Genomic DNA, 15,746 nt, shown 5'->3' on the forward strand with positions numbered 1-15,746 from the left:
AATTTTTAAACCAATATGGTTACCAGTTATTACCATAGTTACCACGCCCTCGGACGACACGACACACGACGTAGCGTCGTAGCTACGTAGTCTGGACGTAGTTGTGAATCCGGCTTTAGACGACATGATTTATAACAAATTGATTTTATGATTCTGATAAATAATTTATGCGATAATTTATAATATGTTCTACGGTCTATGATTACAATTTTTTTTTTAAGAACTTTAAGCTTCCAACAATAGATGTATCATGTATGTGTATTCATGTAGGTAGGTATTCAATTTATACACCTTTCTAGCCTTCTAGGTACATTTGGTTATTTACGTATTTTTTTTAATTTCTTTTTTTTAAAAGAAACAAATTTTCCATAATGAGTATATTGATATAATATTATTTACAGATATAAATAGACAAAAATCATTATGTCAATCAGTGAAAAAATCAAACACTGCAGAAGGTATCTATATCTATATAGGTTAACATACATTACGTTAAAACGTACATAATAATAACAAATATTTTTTAAATATACGTTATCCATACTATTATGTACACTATTATGTATCATATAATATGTACATACGGGTCAATCCGGCTCGTTAACATATTAGTCACAACTCACAATGTCACATTCATGCAAACGTGCAGTAACTCGTGATAAGGATAACTTTAGAGTTACCATAAATCTGTAGTCATAACTTATGACTAAATGGCTTCCATGTCTTATTTTCTAATTTAACGATTTTACTATTGTACGATTTGCACATAGTATGTTTAGTGTTCGCTCTATATATTTATAAATTAATAACTAGGTATAGCTTATAAAATATAGCCATTTAAGTGCACGGAAGTAAAACAAAAGTTAAATGATAGGTGCCAATTTAAACTGAATATATTTTTGTACATCTATATTATTTTTAGAACAATACAATTTCCACATTTACAGTAAGCATTTAATAGTTAAATAAATGCATAAAAGTTAATAATACTACTAACAACAATAATATGTATACTAGCTGCAAGTGGGCACCAAGTAGAGAATATACATATCTAGATATAATATATCATATATAATATATATTATCTTGAATTTTCATCATACAATTAATATAAGTACAAAGTACGTGCTATGATAGTAACTGGAAAGCAATTTGTTGTTCTATGTTAGGTATTACAAAGCTCGGTTTTTAAAGCATGTTATAAGACGTGTAGACGTTAAAGATTACAGATTATATTACATTTTTACCTAGGCAATGAATAAATAAATAAGAGTAATAACAAAAGTGTGGTTTTTATACCAGCTCAGTTGCAGCTGTTGCCTGTCGACTGTTGAGTGATATTTTTAATAATATAATAATGATGGCAATAATAAACTAGGTATATATTTGATAATACAATTAATAGTGATTAAAATAGTGGGGGTAACATGCCGGGCATGGCACCACCCTGTGGGCGCCGTTGCCTAGTGCTCAAGTTCACCAGTTCACGTGATGAAATATTACTACTTACAAACTAAAATTATTATTTTTAATTGAAAACCGCAGTGGACTTTTCAGTTATTTATTCATTTATATATTTATAGATAGATACTTACCTATGTGTAATTGTTTGCTTAATAATTGCTTTGCCAAGAAGCACGTAGCTTATAATAAAATCCGAATTGGGCATTTTTTTTAAACCATTAAAAACTGTTCTTTTGTCGAAAAACCTAGAGCCGTTGAACTGGGCGTAAAATATTTAGTAATTAATACACTTATGCAATTGTACTTACTCCTCATATATCTACGTGACCACTTTATGTATAATATTGTGCCGAATGCCAATTACAATTTTATTATAATTTTGTAAGTATTGCTTAATTTATCTTGATGGTCGTGTGATAAATAAATACACACTTGGCACATTATTTAGCATTTCTCAAACGTAGGTATGTAGGTGTTTACCTACATCTATAATATATTTTTCTTTTAAAAACCTTATATTTTCATTATACCTGTACTATTAATACAACTTATGACATTTATGTATAATATTATGTACAAAGTAGGTAATGCCAATATTATTATCAAACCCTTTAAATTAATAATTATTAACGGTTGTAGTCGACTGTTAAGATGAACTACGCACTAGAGTTATAATTACTTTTAAAAGCATATTGTGAAAACGCCTCCAGAAGGTTATTATTAATTGTTATAAATGTAAAATCAATTTACATTACATAACTCATATGTTTCTAACTGGCTTTTAAATTTCACCCCATTTGGTATTTTACAGATGTATAGGAATACTCAGTTGAATTTATGTAATAACATTGAAAAATATCTTAAAAATGATTTTCTCCGGAAAACAACTGAAAAGCTAGTTTTAAATATTTTCCATAAGAAAATACAGTATACGTTTTATATACGGTGTAACTTCCCTTTACAGACTCTAAATACTCTTATAACTTTGTTGAGAAACAATAAACTACAAACTTTTTATAATCTGAACCCTCTCAGTAGTGATTATAATATTTCAGTGACTATTACACTATTACAATTAATTATAAATATAATAAAATAAATAAATAACTTTAGTAGCAATAAAATCATTAAATATACTTAGTATAATATAGGCTGATGATAGACGTCTCCAATAAGAATCGGTTTTTCGTTAGGTACAATGATTTTTTATCGTTGCATTCAAATTTAATACATCCTTTACCGCAATCCTCTCTAGAAATCTAGTGTGCAATAGTGGTACCCATTTGTTCACCTTTTTACTTTTGACCTATAAATGTACCAACTGAATTCACCATTCTACTAAAAAAGATGCTGAAGTAGAAAATTAAAGTATTTTTACTGCCCCAGAAGGTGACGACAGACATACAAAAAAAAAAACATACGTCATTGTAAAATTAATACATTCATCGCTCCATTCAGAATCTGAAATACCGTATTTTTACATAACTTATCTATATGGATAAATAGTATGCAAGTAATTGCTGCTTCATTAAAATGTATGCGCTTACCGCCTATATACTAAGCTTACATTGTTTAAATCGACATATTTTCTTTATAAGTTATAGTGATCTAAAAGTGGATTAACAGAATTCACATTAAATTCTATAGTGCATATTGAAAAGCATTTCCATGATACAGAATTCTAATTTATACAATATAATCTTAAATCGTAAATCGTAATCGTAATAGTTAAATAATAATATTACACAGAATTACGGAATATTCTCAATAATATTAAAACGTAGTCCAAAGATCTAAATAAAAATATTTAATTTAGTTCTAGATAAATTTCTTAAGTTTAAAGTTTAAAACAAGTTGAAAAAACTTGTTTTATGTAGAACTATGGTTATTTATTCTACTACATTGGTCTAAGAAAGAATAACTATTATAAATGTATAACATAAGCTTATAAGTTATAACTCTTACAAGTGATCTTAATGTATGACCGGCGATAATTTGGTTTCTGTATTCAGTATTAATTGAATTGTTATAAATATGGGTATGATGTACCTCCGGTATTTTACAGTACCATTTTATATGATACATAGATATTATATAAGAAAAAAACTAACAACTTTTCTTTAAAAGTGGCATAGACTCTCAATATTCTTTATTGAATTTGTCTATTTTAGTATCGATTTACCAATGTATAAAATGTATTTAAAATGTATAATCAGTAATTACATTAATTATAATATATTCATCACAGTTTTATTTTAAAATTAGGCACCTACGTAATTTTTTTGGTAATGAGTATTTATGTACAATATTAAAATAGTAGTTTACAAAATATAATTAACTGTAATAAAGAAAATGGTATTATCGAGACGCTAGAACTTACAGTAGGTTTCAGATCATTTAAAATATGAATGTTAGATTCGTACTGTGGCGCTATCGGAGTTTGATGTTCCTTTAACTGTTTAATGGTTTCCAATTTTTCTGTATCTGCCTGTGAGTGATAAAAATACATTTTTTATATCAATAAATGATTGTATTATATATATAATACCTATACATTACAAACTAAACAAAATTATTATAGTTATGTATTTTGATTATTTATTTTACCGGAAACATCGGATCAGCAAAATCATCAAATGGTCCATACATAGAAAAAACTGGTGGTAATAGATTATTATTTGACTTGGTTCTTCGTCCAAAAGTCATATCCATGTTTATTAATAATGAAGTCATTTCTCTTTTTGAAATTGAAGATATATTTGGTTTTGCTAATATCTATAAATATAAAATATAGTTTACTTTATGTATCTTTATAATATTATATCCCATATTTATAAACTAAATTCAAGTTAAATGTAGATAAATTCGATATTGTAATTTTAAATATAGCTTTAAGTAAAGATATTCAAATAGCTGAAGTTTTTCATACCTTTATGTCATATGTAATATGTATATATATACATTTTTAAATTTTTATTATAGGTGCAATGAAAGTATAAATATCACACTTCTTAAATTAATATAGTAACATTTTAAATTACACTTAATTATATTAATTATCACAGCAAATTAATAAATGATACAATGTTTTAAATGTTTTAAAATAAATACCCAATTTATTATTATTCACAGTTTTTTATATACCCCTTAAAATATATAAACTATATTATATAGCAGCGGCTTAAAGATTTTACTTCTTACCATTTTCAGTAGTTACACGATATCATGGGCGACAGTAGGCAATTCATCAGGGGAGGGGAGAGAAGGGGGGTTAACAATGAAATAAAATACCAAGAAGTTAATTACAATGAAAGTTTGTCTTTGCAAAATACATCAGAATTATATGCTAATTATTCTTTGATATTAAACGAAAACTTAAGTCTTCACGGTTGTTCAATTTATCGCAAGCCGTGTAGGTTTCATGGCTTTTTTGTTAAGACCCGGGGGAAAGATGTGCACGTCTAGCCTCCACCTGCCGGCAGTCTTGTAAAATATACTTCTTTAATGTATTCAAGTACAAATACAGATACTTATTTTGAAAAGTATTTAAAATACGAATATGAATACTCAGAAAAAAAGCATTTGTAGATATTTTCAAATACTTTCAGTTTTTATAAATATTTTTTTTCTCACAACTGATCCGATTTTCATGTTGTACATTCGTTCTATAGAGCATTTAATACCATATCTTTTGTTGATTGAAGTATAAAATACTAACATTTTTTTTGTCGAAGTATTTGAAATTTCGGCTGAGTATAATAAATTCACAATAAAAAAAATATATTATTATAACTCTCTATTTTTAATTTTTATTTTACGTTATTAAAATAGAAAATATATAAGCTAAAAATAATGAGTATTTGAAAATAAGTATGTGATTTTAAATGCAGATACATAGAGAAAATATATAAAATACTTTGCTAACAACTACTTTTTAAAAAATTATTTACGTATTGAGTACTTTAAAAAATATTTGAATTCTTTTACTCAAGTACATTAAAGGACTGTTTATGATGGGCATTTATTCACGATATTAAAAATGTAATGTAAGTTGTATAGCTATAGCCCTATATTATATCTTATCTTTTACTTTATTTTAATATAGACTTTTTAATTCTTATCAACTTGATTAAAATACATATACGTTAGTTATAAAGATTTCAGTGATTCAATTTATATAAACTTACATGCCCAAAGTAAGACCATGACAATGGACAATCAACTGAAGTACGGACTTTTTGATTGCAAACAGTGGAAAAATTATGCACATTAAAGTTGTTAGGTAAGTTTAATGGTGATCTTAAAATATCTAAAAAAAAAAGTAAGATAATATTATATTATTAGTAGCTATATCTTAAATATTAATACAATACAATTATCTATCATATAAAAATATTTAAACATTCTTATACCTACCTAAATATTGGTCAATGTGAAGAGTATTGATAAATGCTACATCTCCACCTCCTTCAATAATACATCTGAGTGTTTGGGTTTCAATCCACATTCCGTTTTTATTACTATCTTCGGGTAATACATCTGAAGATTAAAGTTTTTTTTTTACTTATTTAGTAGGTTAATGCATTTGCACAATACTTTACCATCAAAATCACATTCTTTCATTAAGTTTTGATTAGAGCTTAAAATCGCACAACTATCATTGAAGAAGTTTTGTATTGTCTTATTGTTCGGAAATAATTCAATATTTTCTAGTTTGAGGGTGATTAATAATGAATTCCAAACTAAAAATTTAAATTATTATAAAAAATAAAACAAAAGCAATACATTTAACTGACTACAATGCTACATTAATTTATTTGGTAAATTGTTGTGATTTAAGAAAACATTTTTGTATAGTTTAAAGTATTTGTAACTTCAAGTTTTTACAAAATAACGAATTAATACTATTTTTAAAATCATTTAGAGTAAATTTAACTGTATAACCAGAAGCAGAATGCTTTGTTTTTTAAAAAACATTCTTGTGTAAATTTGGAATGTTGAATAAATAATTTTTTTTTGTTACCTATTGACCAAGTGGCGAGTAACTAGTTTCTGAAAAAAAAAAATACGACTATTAACTGATGATATTTATAATTTATTTAGAACTTATATATGTCAATAAATATGCAATTTAATTTGTCAATGCTTAATTTTTCGGGGCTAAAGATTTATTATAGATGTTGTTTATTTGTTCAATATTTGATGTTTAAAATTAATATTGTTTTTCCCTTGATTATGAAATTAAAATGGATTATCAAACAAGTTCGATTATTTGTTACAAAACTGTATACTGTTATAAATATTTCAAATTATACAAAATATTTTTCGGTATCACAAAAATTTTTCTATAATAAAACGATTTAAATTGTTATTTATATTTTTCATATTTGTACATTTGTGTACAATAATTATTTCAGAAAATAATATTATTTGGACCATAGGCGGAAATCCATTCAAATTTCAGGGGGAGGGACTAACATTTTTAACATCAATGTGAGCGAGGGGCTTTGATGTCACACATCTAAAAAACTGTAAATGTTCGAAGAGGGGGGTGGCTAAGCCCCTCCCCAATCACTCCCCGACTTCTGCCTATGGTATGGAAAATTATACATATTATGATTTTTGTTATACCATAACCATCATACAAAGGAAAGCAGGCTTTTTTGTCTTTTAGCTGTTGAAGATCTCCTGCAATATTTTTTCTCAACATAACTGCACTCATTTTTCTATATAAATGGTGATAAAGTGAAGTTGCATAAAGTATTGGTTTTGAAATACCATAGTTTCTAAAATTAAATTAATTCATTTTAGTTTTAATTTTGAGTTGTAATAACAAAATATTTTGTATATATATGTTTACCTTCTAAAAGAAGCAATTTTATCAGCATCTAAAATCATCATATCTACTTCTCCATTTTTTAATTTTTTCCCACAATTTGGAGTAATTATGCAATTCAATTTCGGCTGTATACCATAACTTATTGATATATCTGAAAGTGCTTGGCATTTGTTTAATGCTGTTATTGTTTCAATACACATAGAAAATGTACGATCTTTGCACAATTGCCCTTTTTCTTCAGCTTTTATATATCCAGGAGCTGAAAAAATGTATTCTTTTGGACTTCTAATGATATTAGATGAAATAGGTTCAGAATAGTATAGAAGTAAATTGTTTAAGGCCCACTGCCACGAAGTTGCATTTTTTAATTCCTTAGCTGTATTTACGTAGTTAACCATTCTTTGTATATTTAATGATGTTGAACTAGAAATAATATTATAATAATTGTTTTTTTTTTAAATGTATAGACTCTTTAATGTTTATTCACTTATTGCATGTATATTTACTTTCTTGCAATAACGGCTGGCCAAGGGTGAGATACCCAAATGCATGGATTAAGAGTTTCCATTGGTTGTAAAGTACCATTAGGACATAGAAAACTTATTTTACTGCAAGCATTTGTACTGTCGCCCTTAAGTATAAATAAATGTATGCATGTAGTATTCAAGGCATAATTATTAAAACTGCATACAAACACGAATAATTCATTTTATATTATTTACTTTAAAATGAACTCTAACGTCGGATAATCTGGCCCAACTAACATCTCCAAAACAATCACTTAAACATTGTAATGCTCCCTGCCTTCCCCAAAATTGATCATTAACGTCACATTTTGATGGGTTCTTACAATTCGCGCACAAATTTGGATATCTGTCTTCTGTATATGTACATTTAAAATTAAACAAATCATCTTTTGAATAATAAAGTTTATAATTACCTACTTAGTATATTATCCATATCAGGATCTGGATCCCATTGACCTGGTTTGCAAGACTCATCAAAAAATTGAGAAAGTGTTTTTAATTGATTTTCTATTAGGCTTAATTGTGGATCGCATTTTTGTGGAACAATAACTCGCTCAAAATACTTCAATAAATATTATTATATTATAGGTATTACAAAATCAAATATACATAAGTAATTAAATACGGTTATTAAGCTTTAGACTAAAAATAAGTAATAAACATTGTTTAAATTTTTGTAGTTTAAAATAATTTATACATTCTAATATTATATTTTATTAAATCTTTATGCAATTAATAATACTTGTTATTTATATAATATTTATAATAAGGATACTTCATTGATCTATGAAATTATGATCAGTAAAAACAAGTTTCGATTCAATGTAACAGATACTAGATGTTAGTAATTATTATACAGATACAGATGTATACAACTTGAAAGTGATATGGATTTAAAACTAGTATGATGTATGATGTATCTTTTTTTAAATACCTACTTTATAGTTTTGAAATTACGTAGTTTTAATAATTTATATACAATACTATGTAAGTTGGGTACCTATTTTTATATTTAATGTTTTATAATGGTATATAAAATAAATAAGTAAGTAATTGTATCTGATTCCAAATAAGTTTATACAAAAAAATAATTTAAACTAGGTAGGTAAAAGTGTATAACTAATAACTTTATATGTATATATAAGTTATAATTAGGCTTACTTGTGATATTAGGGTGGACCATCCATTTCCTGGTTCTCCTTCATAAAATCCTGGGTGACATAAACGTTTACCTTTTAAATCATCTAAGTTCTTAATGCCGGCATCTTCATTAATCAACACTACCATGTTATAATCAAATTTTTCTAAAAAATATTAAATTTACATTCAAATGTTATACTAATACTGATGTAATTTTGTTAATAGGTAATTCGAATTAGCTCTAGTTTATATTTTATGTTGAAATGTTGAGCTTTATTAATATTTATTATTAAAACTCTTTACTATTTAAATACAATATATTTTAAGAGTATAAAACACGTGTCTTAATTGTTTATGTCTTTTGTTATTTTAGATTTAGAAAAAAAATACATCATAGACGAAGTTCTAATATTTCTTTTTAAACTTTAAGCTAAGTGATGGATCATGAATGTATTGATTTTACAACGATATGTGATTACTGATTTTTATGAAGACAAAAAAAGTAAACATGGATTAATCTTCAACTTTAAATGTAGTTTCTGGTAGGATATTGGATTTAGTCTGCAGCTTGTTCGAAAGTAAACAATTATCTGTGCTTTTATAAATAATTGGGAAGAATAGGAATTTTAGAGCAATAGCAGTTAAATCAATATTGTTTTTTTGTAGTACCTAATTCAAAAATGAATAATTGTGGACTAGAAATTTTCACAAAATTTTAGCATTTCCTGAAAATGATATAATTGTAATATACTTAGCTCTTTTTATGCAATTTATAGCCGTTTCAAAATAAATTTTTGGTATGCATAGTAAAACATTTTTTTGTGAAAATAATAATAATACTAGGTTTCTCCCTACAGTTAATCTAAATTACATAGTTACAATTTTTATAAGCATCTAAAGTTACATTTTTTAAGAAATTCTTTAATATTACGAAAATATCTGAATAATTATTTTGTCGTTTTAAATAATTTTTAGATTTTTCTAGATGACTGATAACAATGTCTATGTTTGGTTAAAAAGCTTGAAAGTTTTAAGTAAGGTTCTTTATAAGTTTCGCTTATAGTGATATTTACAATTCAAATAATATGTGATATATGTATCACTTTTTATTTAATTATAGTCGAAGTTTAAATGTTGACGAAATTCGTCTAGTTACCCGTTTTACAAGTTTAATTTTAATGAATAATAGTTGAAAATTCAATACAAAGGGTTCCTCATAAATAATTCTTTAAAAACGTAAAAATTTCAAAAAATTCATATTACTTATGCACAATTGTGTGTAAAGACCTTTCAAGTTTAAATCTTCCAAGGCGCCTAAAGCGTAAGTGGTGCCGAAATATTTTAATTAACTAACGTAATTAACTAACATGTAAACTCTTCATTTGTAAGTGTCACCAATGGGTGTCTTCTTTATTCAATTTTATCATGTCTAGTCTTACTCTGAGCCTATATGCTTATTGTGTCATCTGGTACAGATTGTATATTACTTATTTAAAATGAAAAAAAAAGTTTAAATCTTGAAGAAATTGGATAATACCTATTTAAAAAAAAATAAAACGATTTCAGCTATTTATTGTAATTTATTAAAAAATACTGTTCATAGAAAGTTGAAGCTACACCAGTACGAATGCTACCTACTAGCTGTTTATTACAAGAATAGAAATCAGAAAATAAAACAAACTCAAGTAGACAACAACTGTTGTATAAAATTGAAAAGACACTGAGTATATTACAAAATATACACCTATCAACTTGTAAAACATTATATTTATACAATATACATACCTATGTATAATGTATAATACAATAGATAAAACATTGACAAACAGGTCCAAGTAAAAAATACAAGAGTCAAAAACATGTCATCAAAAAGAAAAGAAAAGGGAAAGAAGGTAACATCTAAAATAAATAACAAATCTGTATACAATAATTTAGTAGCAATATACAATTGATACCTTATTCAAAACTAGTTTAAGAAAAAATATACGCAGTAAATAACAGTTATTAGTGTAGTTTTACCCTTAGTCAGTATGAGTACTAGTTACTCAATGACAATTAGCTTACAATTAGATCTGTCATTATTATATATCTAAGAGATATGATGATACAGGAAAAGTGTTCTTGTTTAGTGATCGTGTGACGCGATTACTTAGAACATGGACTTTATTTTAAACAAGAGTTATGCAGGTACCAAAAATGTCGTAGCATTAACTTATAAACAATACCCACTTCTGTAATTTATATAATATTTTTTTTTTAAGTCATTCCTTTATATTTTCGCTTAAGTCAAAAGTCAAATATCTTGTACAAACATAACCTTTTAATGCGTATTGTAATAAACACGTTAAAAGAATTGTACCTACACAAACCTATAACATCGCGTGTATCATAAGAAAAACAGATTTTTCTTACCAACATAGTTTTGTATTTGATGATGTTTTTGGAATTTTTTTGTACTATTCATATCAGGGCCGTAGCCAGGCCATGCTGTAGAGGGAGCAATCGCCATTTTAGGGGAAGGGGGATTATAAAATAATAAAAATAAACATTTTAAGAAAAATCAGGTATTCTATATACATTTTTTCTAAATATACAATTGGATTTAACTTTTAAATATTTACCCAATCACACTACAAGCATTTGTATTACCTACATGAATTTTTTGATATTGAACCATTTAAGTGTAGATTTTAAAACATATAAATACCTATATTATATGTTTATATATCTTAGGAATAGGCAAATTTAATTATATACATATAAATATTATACCATTTTCGAATAAACGAATTTCATTCGTAATGCTTAAATAGTCGTTCCACTGAGTTGCATATGATATTTCTTCAGCTTGAAACACTCCAAAATCTGCTTCTCCATTGAGAATTTTTCTTATGCAATGTAATCTACAAAGTATTATCTTATTGTTACACGTACTGTTGAATATTTTGTAACTATAGTCAGGGATAAATTTACCATTTTGGTATGTACAGGAACGACACAAATTACGAATGTTTATGATATAGATACAAATACCAAGGAGAATGTGACTTCTCAAATAAAATTAAAACTCTCTTTCAAAAATATATATATATGTATAAAACAGATTAACATTGTGCATAATCGATTACTTACGACTATAATCTTGTAGGTACCTACCTACTATTTTTATTTATATAAGTTAATACTAAATATTTGTCCAATTAATTACTTATTGTCGTGTTTCCCGAATTTCCGTCCTCATTGCTTTAGACCACCGAAAAACATTCATAAATTGAAACGTAGATGATATTAATGTATTTCAGACCTGTTAGCTGTGATCTACCTCTGACATTATGATTAATCATTATAAAAAAAAAATTTTCCGCGGAGCTACGGATCACACACACAACATGAATAATTTTTACTGGCTGGTATAACAACAAGAAAAATATGACGTGAATATTGCTGCCATAGACGTATATATACGTCCATGAAAATAAATTGGCCTTGCTTGAATTTTCTGTTACTAAATTGATTCATTAGGATAATATTTTTATATTTTACACACATTATTTTTGCTAGGAAGTATATTATGGGTATAATAATTATATAAACTATATTATTTAATGCCTCTCAATGCAATTTAAAATGGTATATACCTATTGATTCAAAATTTAATGATATAGTTCTCATTTAACAAGTAAATTTACTAAATTTACCTAACCATAATAAAAAATAAAATCCCTTTTTAAATTAACAGCCATTGTCTTTATCTACGAACTGTTGATTAAAAAGCAATACAATTGTAGCTTTACGTTTTCATCAAAAATTAATTTATTAAAATGTACATTATTTGTATGATGGTAAATAGCTTAAATGTCACTTACTTATCAGTTGCAAATACACATTCGACTTGACTAGATTTTTCTATACTTAAAGGAGGACAATAATCTCGGGTTTTGTCATTTCCTCCGTTACTCGTAACCACACAAATTTTGTCTAGAATCATATAAATTTTTAAAAGTTATATTATGTTATTTGTTTTAATAAACGTGTATCTATATTTTTAAATTTATAAGACTTACATTTCAAATCAGCTTTAGTAAAATTTGGAGAAACAAATAACCACAGTAAACTTAAAAAAATATTCATTGTTTAATTTAAAAAATATATACACCTAATAAATATTTAAAAACAGTTGTCGTTACTTTTAATCACATTTTAATAATAATTAATAAACTATGAACACGAATTTTTATATTAACGTACCATTGATATTATAATATACATATTATGCATCAATGGTAAAACGATGTGTCTTTGTTTACGGTTAACGTGCTACTAAATAAAATATTAAGATTAGATAAAAGCCGGGCGTATAACTAGTATATTTATAATACCCATATGTTTAGTTTAACATTGCGCATGAACAGTATAAAGTTGGTTAAATTATTTGGTTTCTCGTTTGCCTTGGTAAGAAATATCAGCTGCTGTCTGTAGAGTATGGGATAGTGCATAATGGACTGTCCAACACGAATTATACGTTGATATATAGATATACTGTTGATCATTATAACATTATGTGCATTCTTGAAATTGTAGGCCTGGAATATTATGATTATTATGTATTATCCATGGTATTTTGTAACTGTTATATAAAGCGTTTTTCGGTTTCATTTTATTGTATCTGGCTTTTAAACTATTTATTAGTATAAATCACTAACTCACAAGTGGGTAATAAAATAAATTACATGCATATAATATCATTTAAGAAAATAATAGTAAATGATTTAAAAAAAATAAAAATAAAAAAGCTCGTTCTTCGTAAAATATTTGAAAATCAAATAGGGTTCGCGATTATGAAAACTATTTGCAATAAATTAGTCTAATATATTATTAATAATTTAAAAGTATTTACAAAATATATTATAATATGCTCTGTTAACGATTTAGTTCAGATTATAAGCAATAAACACTCAAAATTCAAACTATTTAAAATTATGAAATAATTTTTACATTGGAAATTTCATCTATACTTCATCTTATCTTATAGGTATTGATAGTTGCTTCATGTATGTTTATGTTAAACACCAGTATCATACCATAACGATCGGTAGAATGACTTGTCTAACCTCACTTGAATTTTACACTATAATCTACATAGTCCTATAAAATATGGTTATTAATACATTTCGTAATGTTTAAACATTTAAAAATAAATTTTTTTCCCCTACGTATAGATACCTCCTACATTTTCTTTTACATAATATTGAATAGCCATAGAACTATAGAAGTATATAGAACAAATCATAATAATTTTACTGTTTTTAAGTCAATGGAATATAAAAACAATGTATTTTCACTTTTTTTATTCTTTACTGTTGGTAATTTTATTTTATTTAAACTAAAAATGAGAATCGTGGTTCAGAATCTAAACATTATGATATGTGAGCATATTTTTCTATTTTTTTGAACCGTCATTTAGGTACCTGTACGGCTATACTTACATAAAAAAATATTTTCTTCAAATATAATCACCTCTAACAATAAGTTAGGTATAATATTGAGTCGATTTAGAAATTATTGATAACATAGATTTCAAACAAGTTTCTCTGTAATCATTCTTAAACTAATTATCATCAAACTTGCCACATTTGGAGTACTAAATATTATGTTCTATTATGTTCTATTATAGTAGATATATTTTATGTTACTACTAAAACTAATTTTATATTATTTCATGTGTTTTGTGTATTGTTGATATAACCTTGTACATATAAAGTATGTTTATACGTACCTACTAAATGTATAAATATCAAACAAATTAAAATAATTAGGGTGTCCATAATATAATAGGCGAGCAGTGAGGACAATAAAAGTATTGGGTATTAGGGAGATACTATTACATTTTTATGTATTTACATCGTGTATAAATGGCGTGATGATAGAATTTTTTAACGTGCTATGATAATTAAAGTAATACATTAACTTACGTTGGTGAAAATGAATATTTTTGTGTTTATTTTATAGTATAGTTTGCCTTACAACTTAAATTAGTATTCGATGTTTAAATCAAACAAAAAAACAAATAATAATAGGCATACAATAAAAGAAAGACTATTGTAATTTGTATTTTTTATTGAAGAATAATATACAATTCGGCTAGAGGTATTTAATGTATAAAAATAAAATATTATAACATAATTATTAATAAGTAATACCTAGGTTATAACCATTGCATTGTGCAAGTAAAGTGATTAGTTTAGTAAAATGAAAATTCATAGATACCATTAAGCAACATCACATTAAAACCAGTTTATGAAATTAAAAATTTGAATAATTATATGCTTTTATGTTATGTTACGTTCATATAATACATATTACTAAGAACTAAAAAAAATATATGAATTTTAATTATAATTATAATTCATTTGTTAGAAATAAAAATAGACAGTTCAATTAAAAAAATTATTTATTTTAGTAATTTTTAATACATTTATAATTTTTATAAAACCATATTATATTAAGGAAAATGTAAGTTATAATATCATTGCTATCAATTATTATAACAGTTCTTACTATTATTTTTTTGGAAAAAATCTTGTAACAATAATATTTATCGTATTAAATGAACCAAAATACATTATATTTGTATAGTATTAAGTATATAGATATATGTATAAGTATTTTATTGGAAATTCAAAATAATAATTTAAATTCTATAATTAACATTTATATTCAATTGCAGCTGAATACACCTGCGAGTTGCGGTAAAGTTTAATTTGAAATTTTATTTT

At 25.5% G+C, this 15,746-nt stretch overlaps 1 protein-coding gene across 1 annotated transcript; it reads right to left on the bottom strand.

Annotated features, from left to right (window-relative positions):
• Positions 1-3,609: 3,609 nt before the first annotated feature.
• Positions 3,610-13,308, bottom strand: LOC111035573 (transferrin-like). The gene is made up of 14 exons (XM_022317247.1): positions 13,035-13,308; positions 12,837-12,948; positions 11,743-11,873; positions 8,992-9,134; positions 8,248-8,392; positions 8,026-8,183; positions 7,810-7,934; positions 7,325-7,726; positions 7,096-7,250; positions 6,066-6,206; positions 5,881-6,003; positions 5,652-5,773; positions 4,072-4,239; positions 3,610-3,952 (listed from the first exon to the last, which is right to left on the bottom strand). The coding sequence occupies exons 1-14, from the start codon at positions 13,099-13,101 to the stop codon at positions 3,773-3,775; spliced, it is 2,172 nt and encodes a 723-aa protein (XP_022172939.1). The 5' UTR covers positions 13,102-13,308; the 3' UTR covers positions 3,610-3,772.
• Between the last annotated feature and the right edge of the window lie 2,438 nt (positions 13,309-15,746).

Source organism: Myzus persicae, unplaced genomic scaffold, assembly GCF_001856785.1.
Source record: "Myzus persicae strain clone G006 unplaced genomic scaffold, MPER_G0061.0, whole genome shotgun sequence".
Classification (NCBI taxonomy): domain Eukaryota; kingdom Metazoa; phylum Arthropoda; class Insecta; order Hemiptera; family Aphididae; genus Myzus; species Myzus persicae.

What these genes read in the sequence shown, in the direction of transcription:
- LOC111035573 (XM_022317247.1), bottom strand. Translation starts at nt 13,101, where the DNA reads ATGAATATTTTTTTAAGTTTACTGTGGTTATTTGTTTCTCCAAATTTT. An exon ending in TACTAAAGCTGATTTGAAAT is followed by an intron (nt 12,949 to 13,034) that starts GTAAGTCTTATA and finishes ATATGATTCTAG; the next exon opens with ACAAAATTTGTGTGGTTACG. An exon ending in TTGCTGATCCGATGTTTCCG is followed by an intron (nt 3,953 to 4,071) that starts GTAAAATAAATA and finishes TATCACTCACAG; the next exon opens with GCAGATACAGAAAAATTGGA.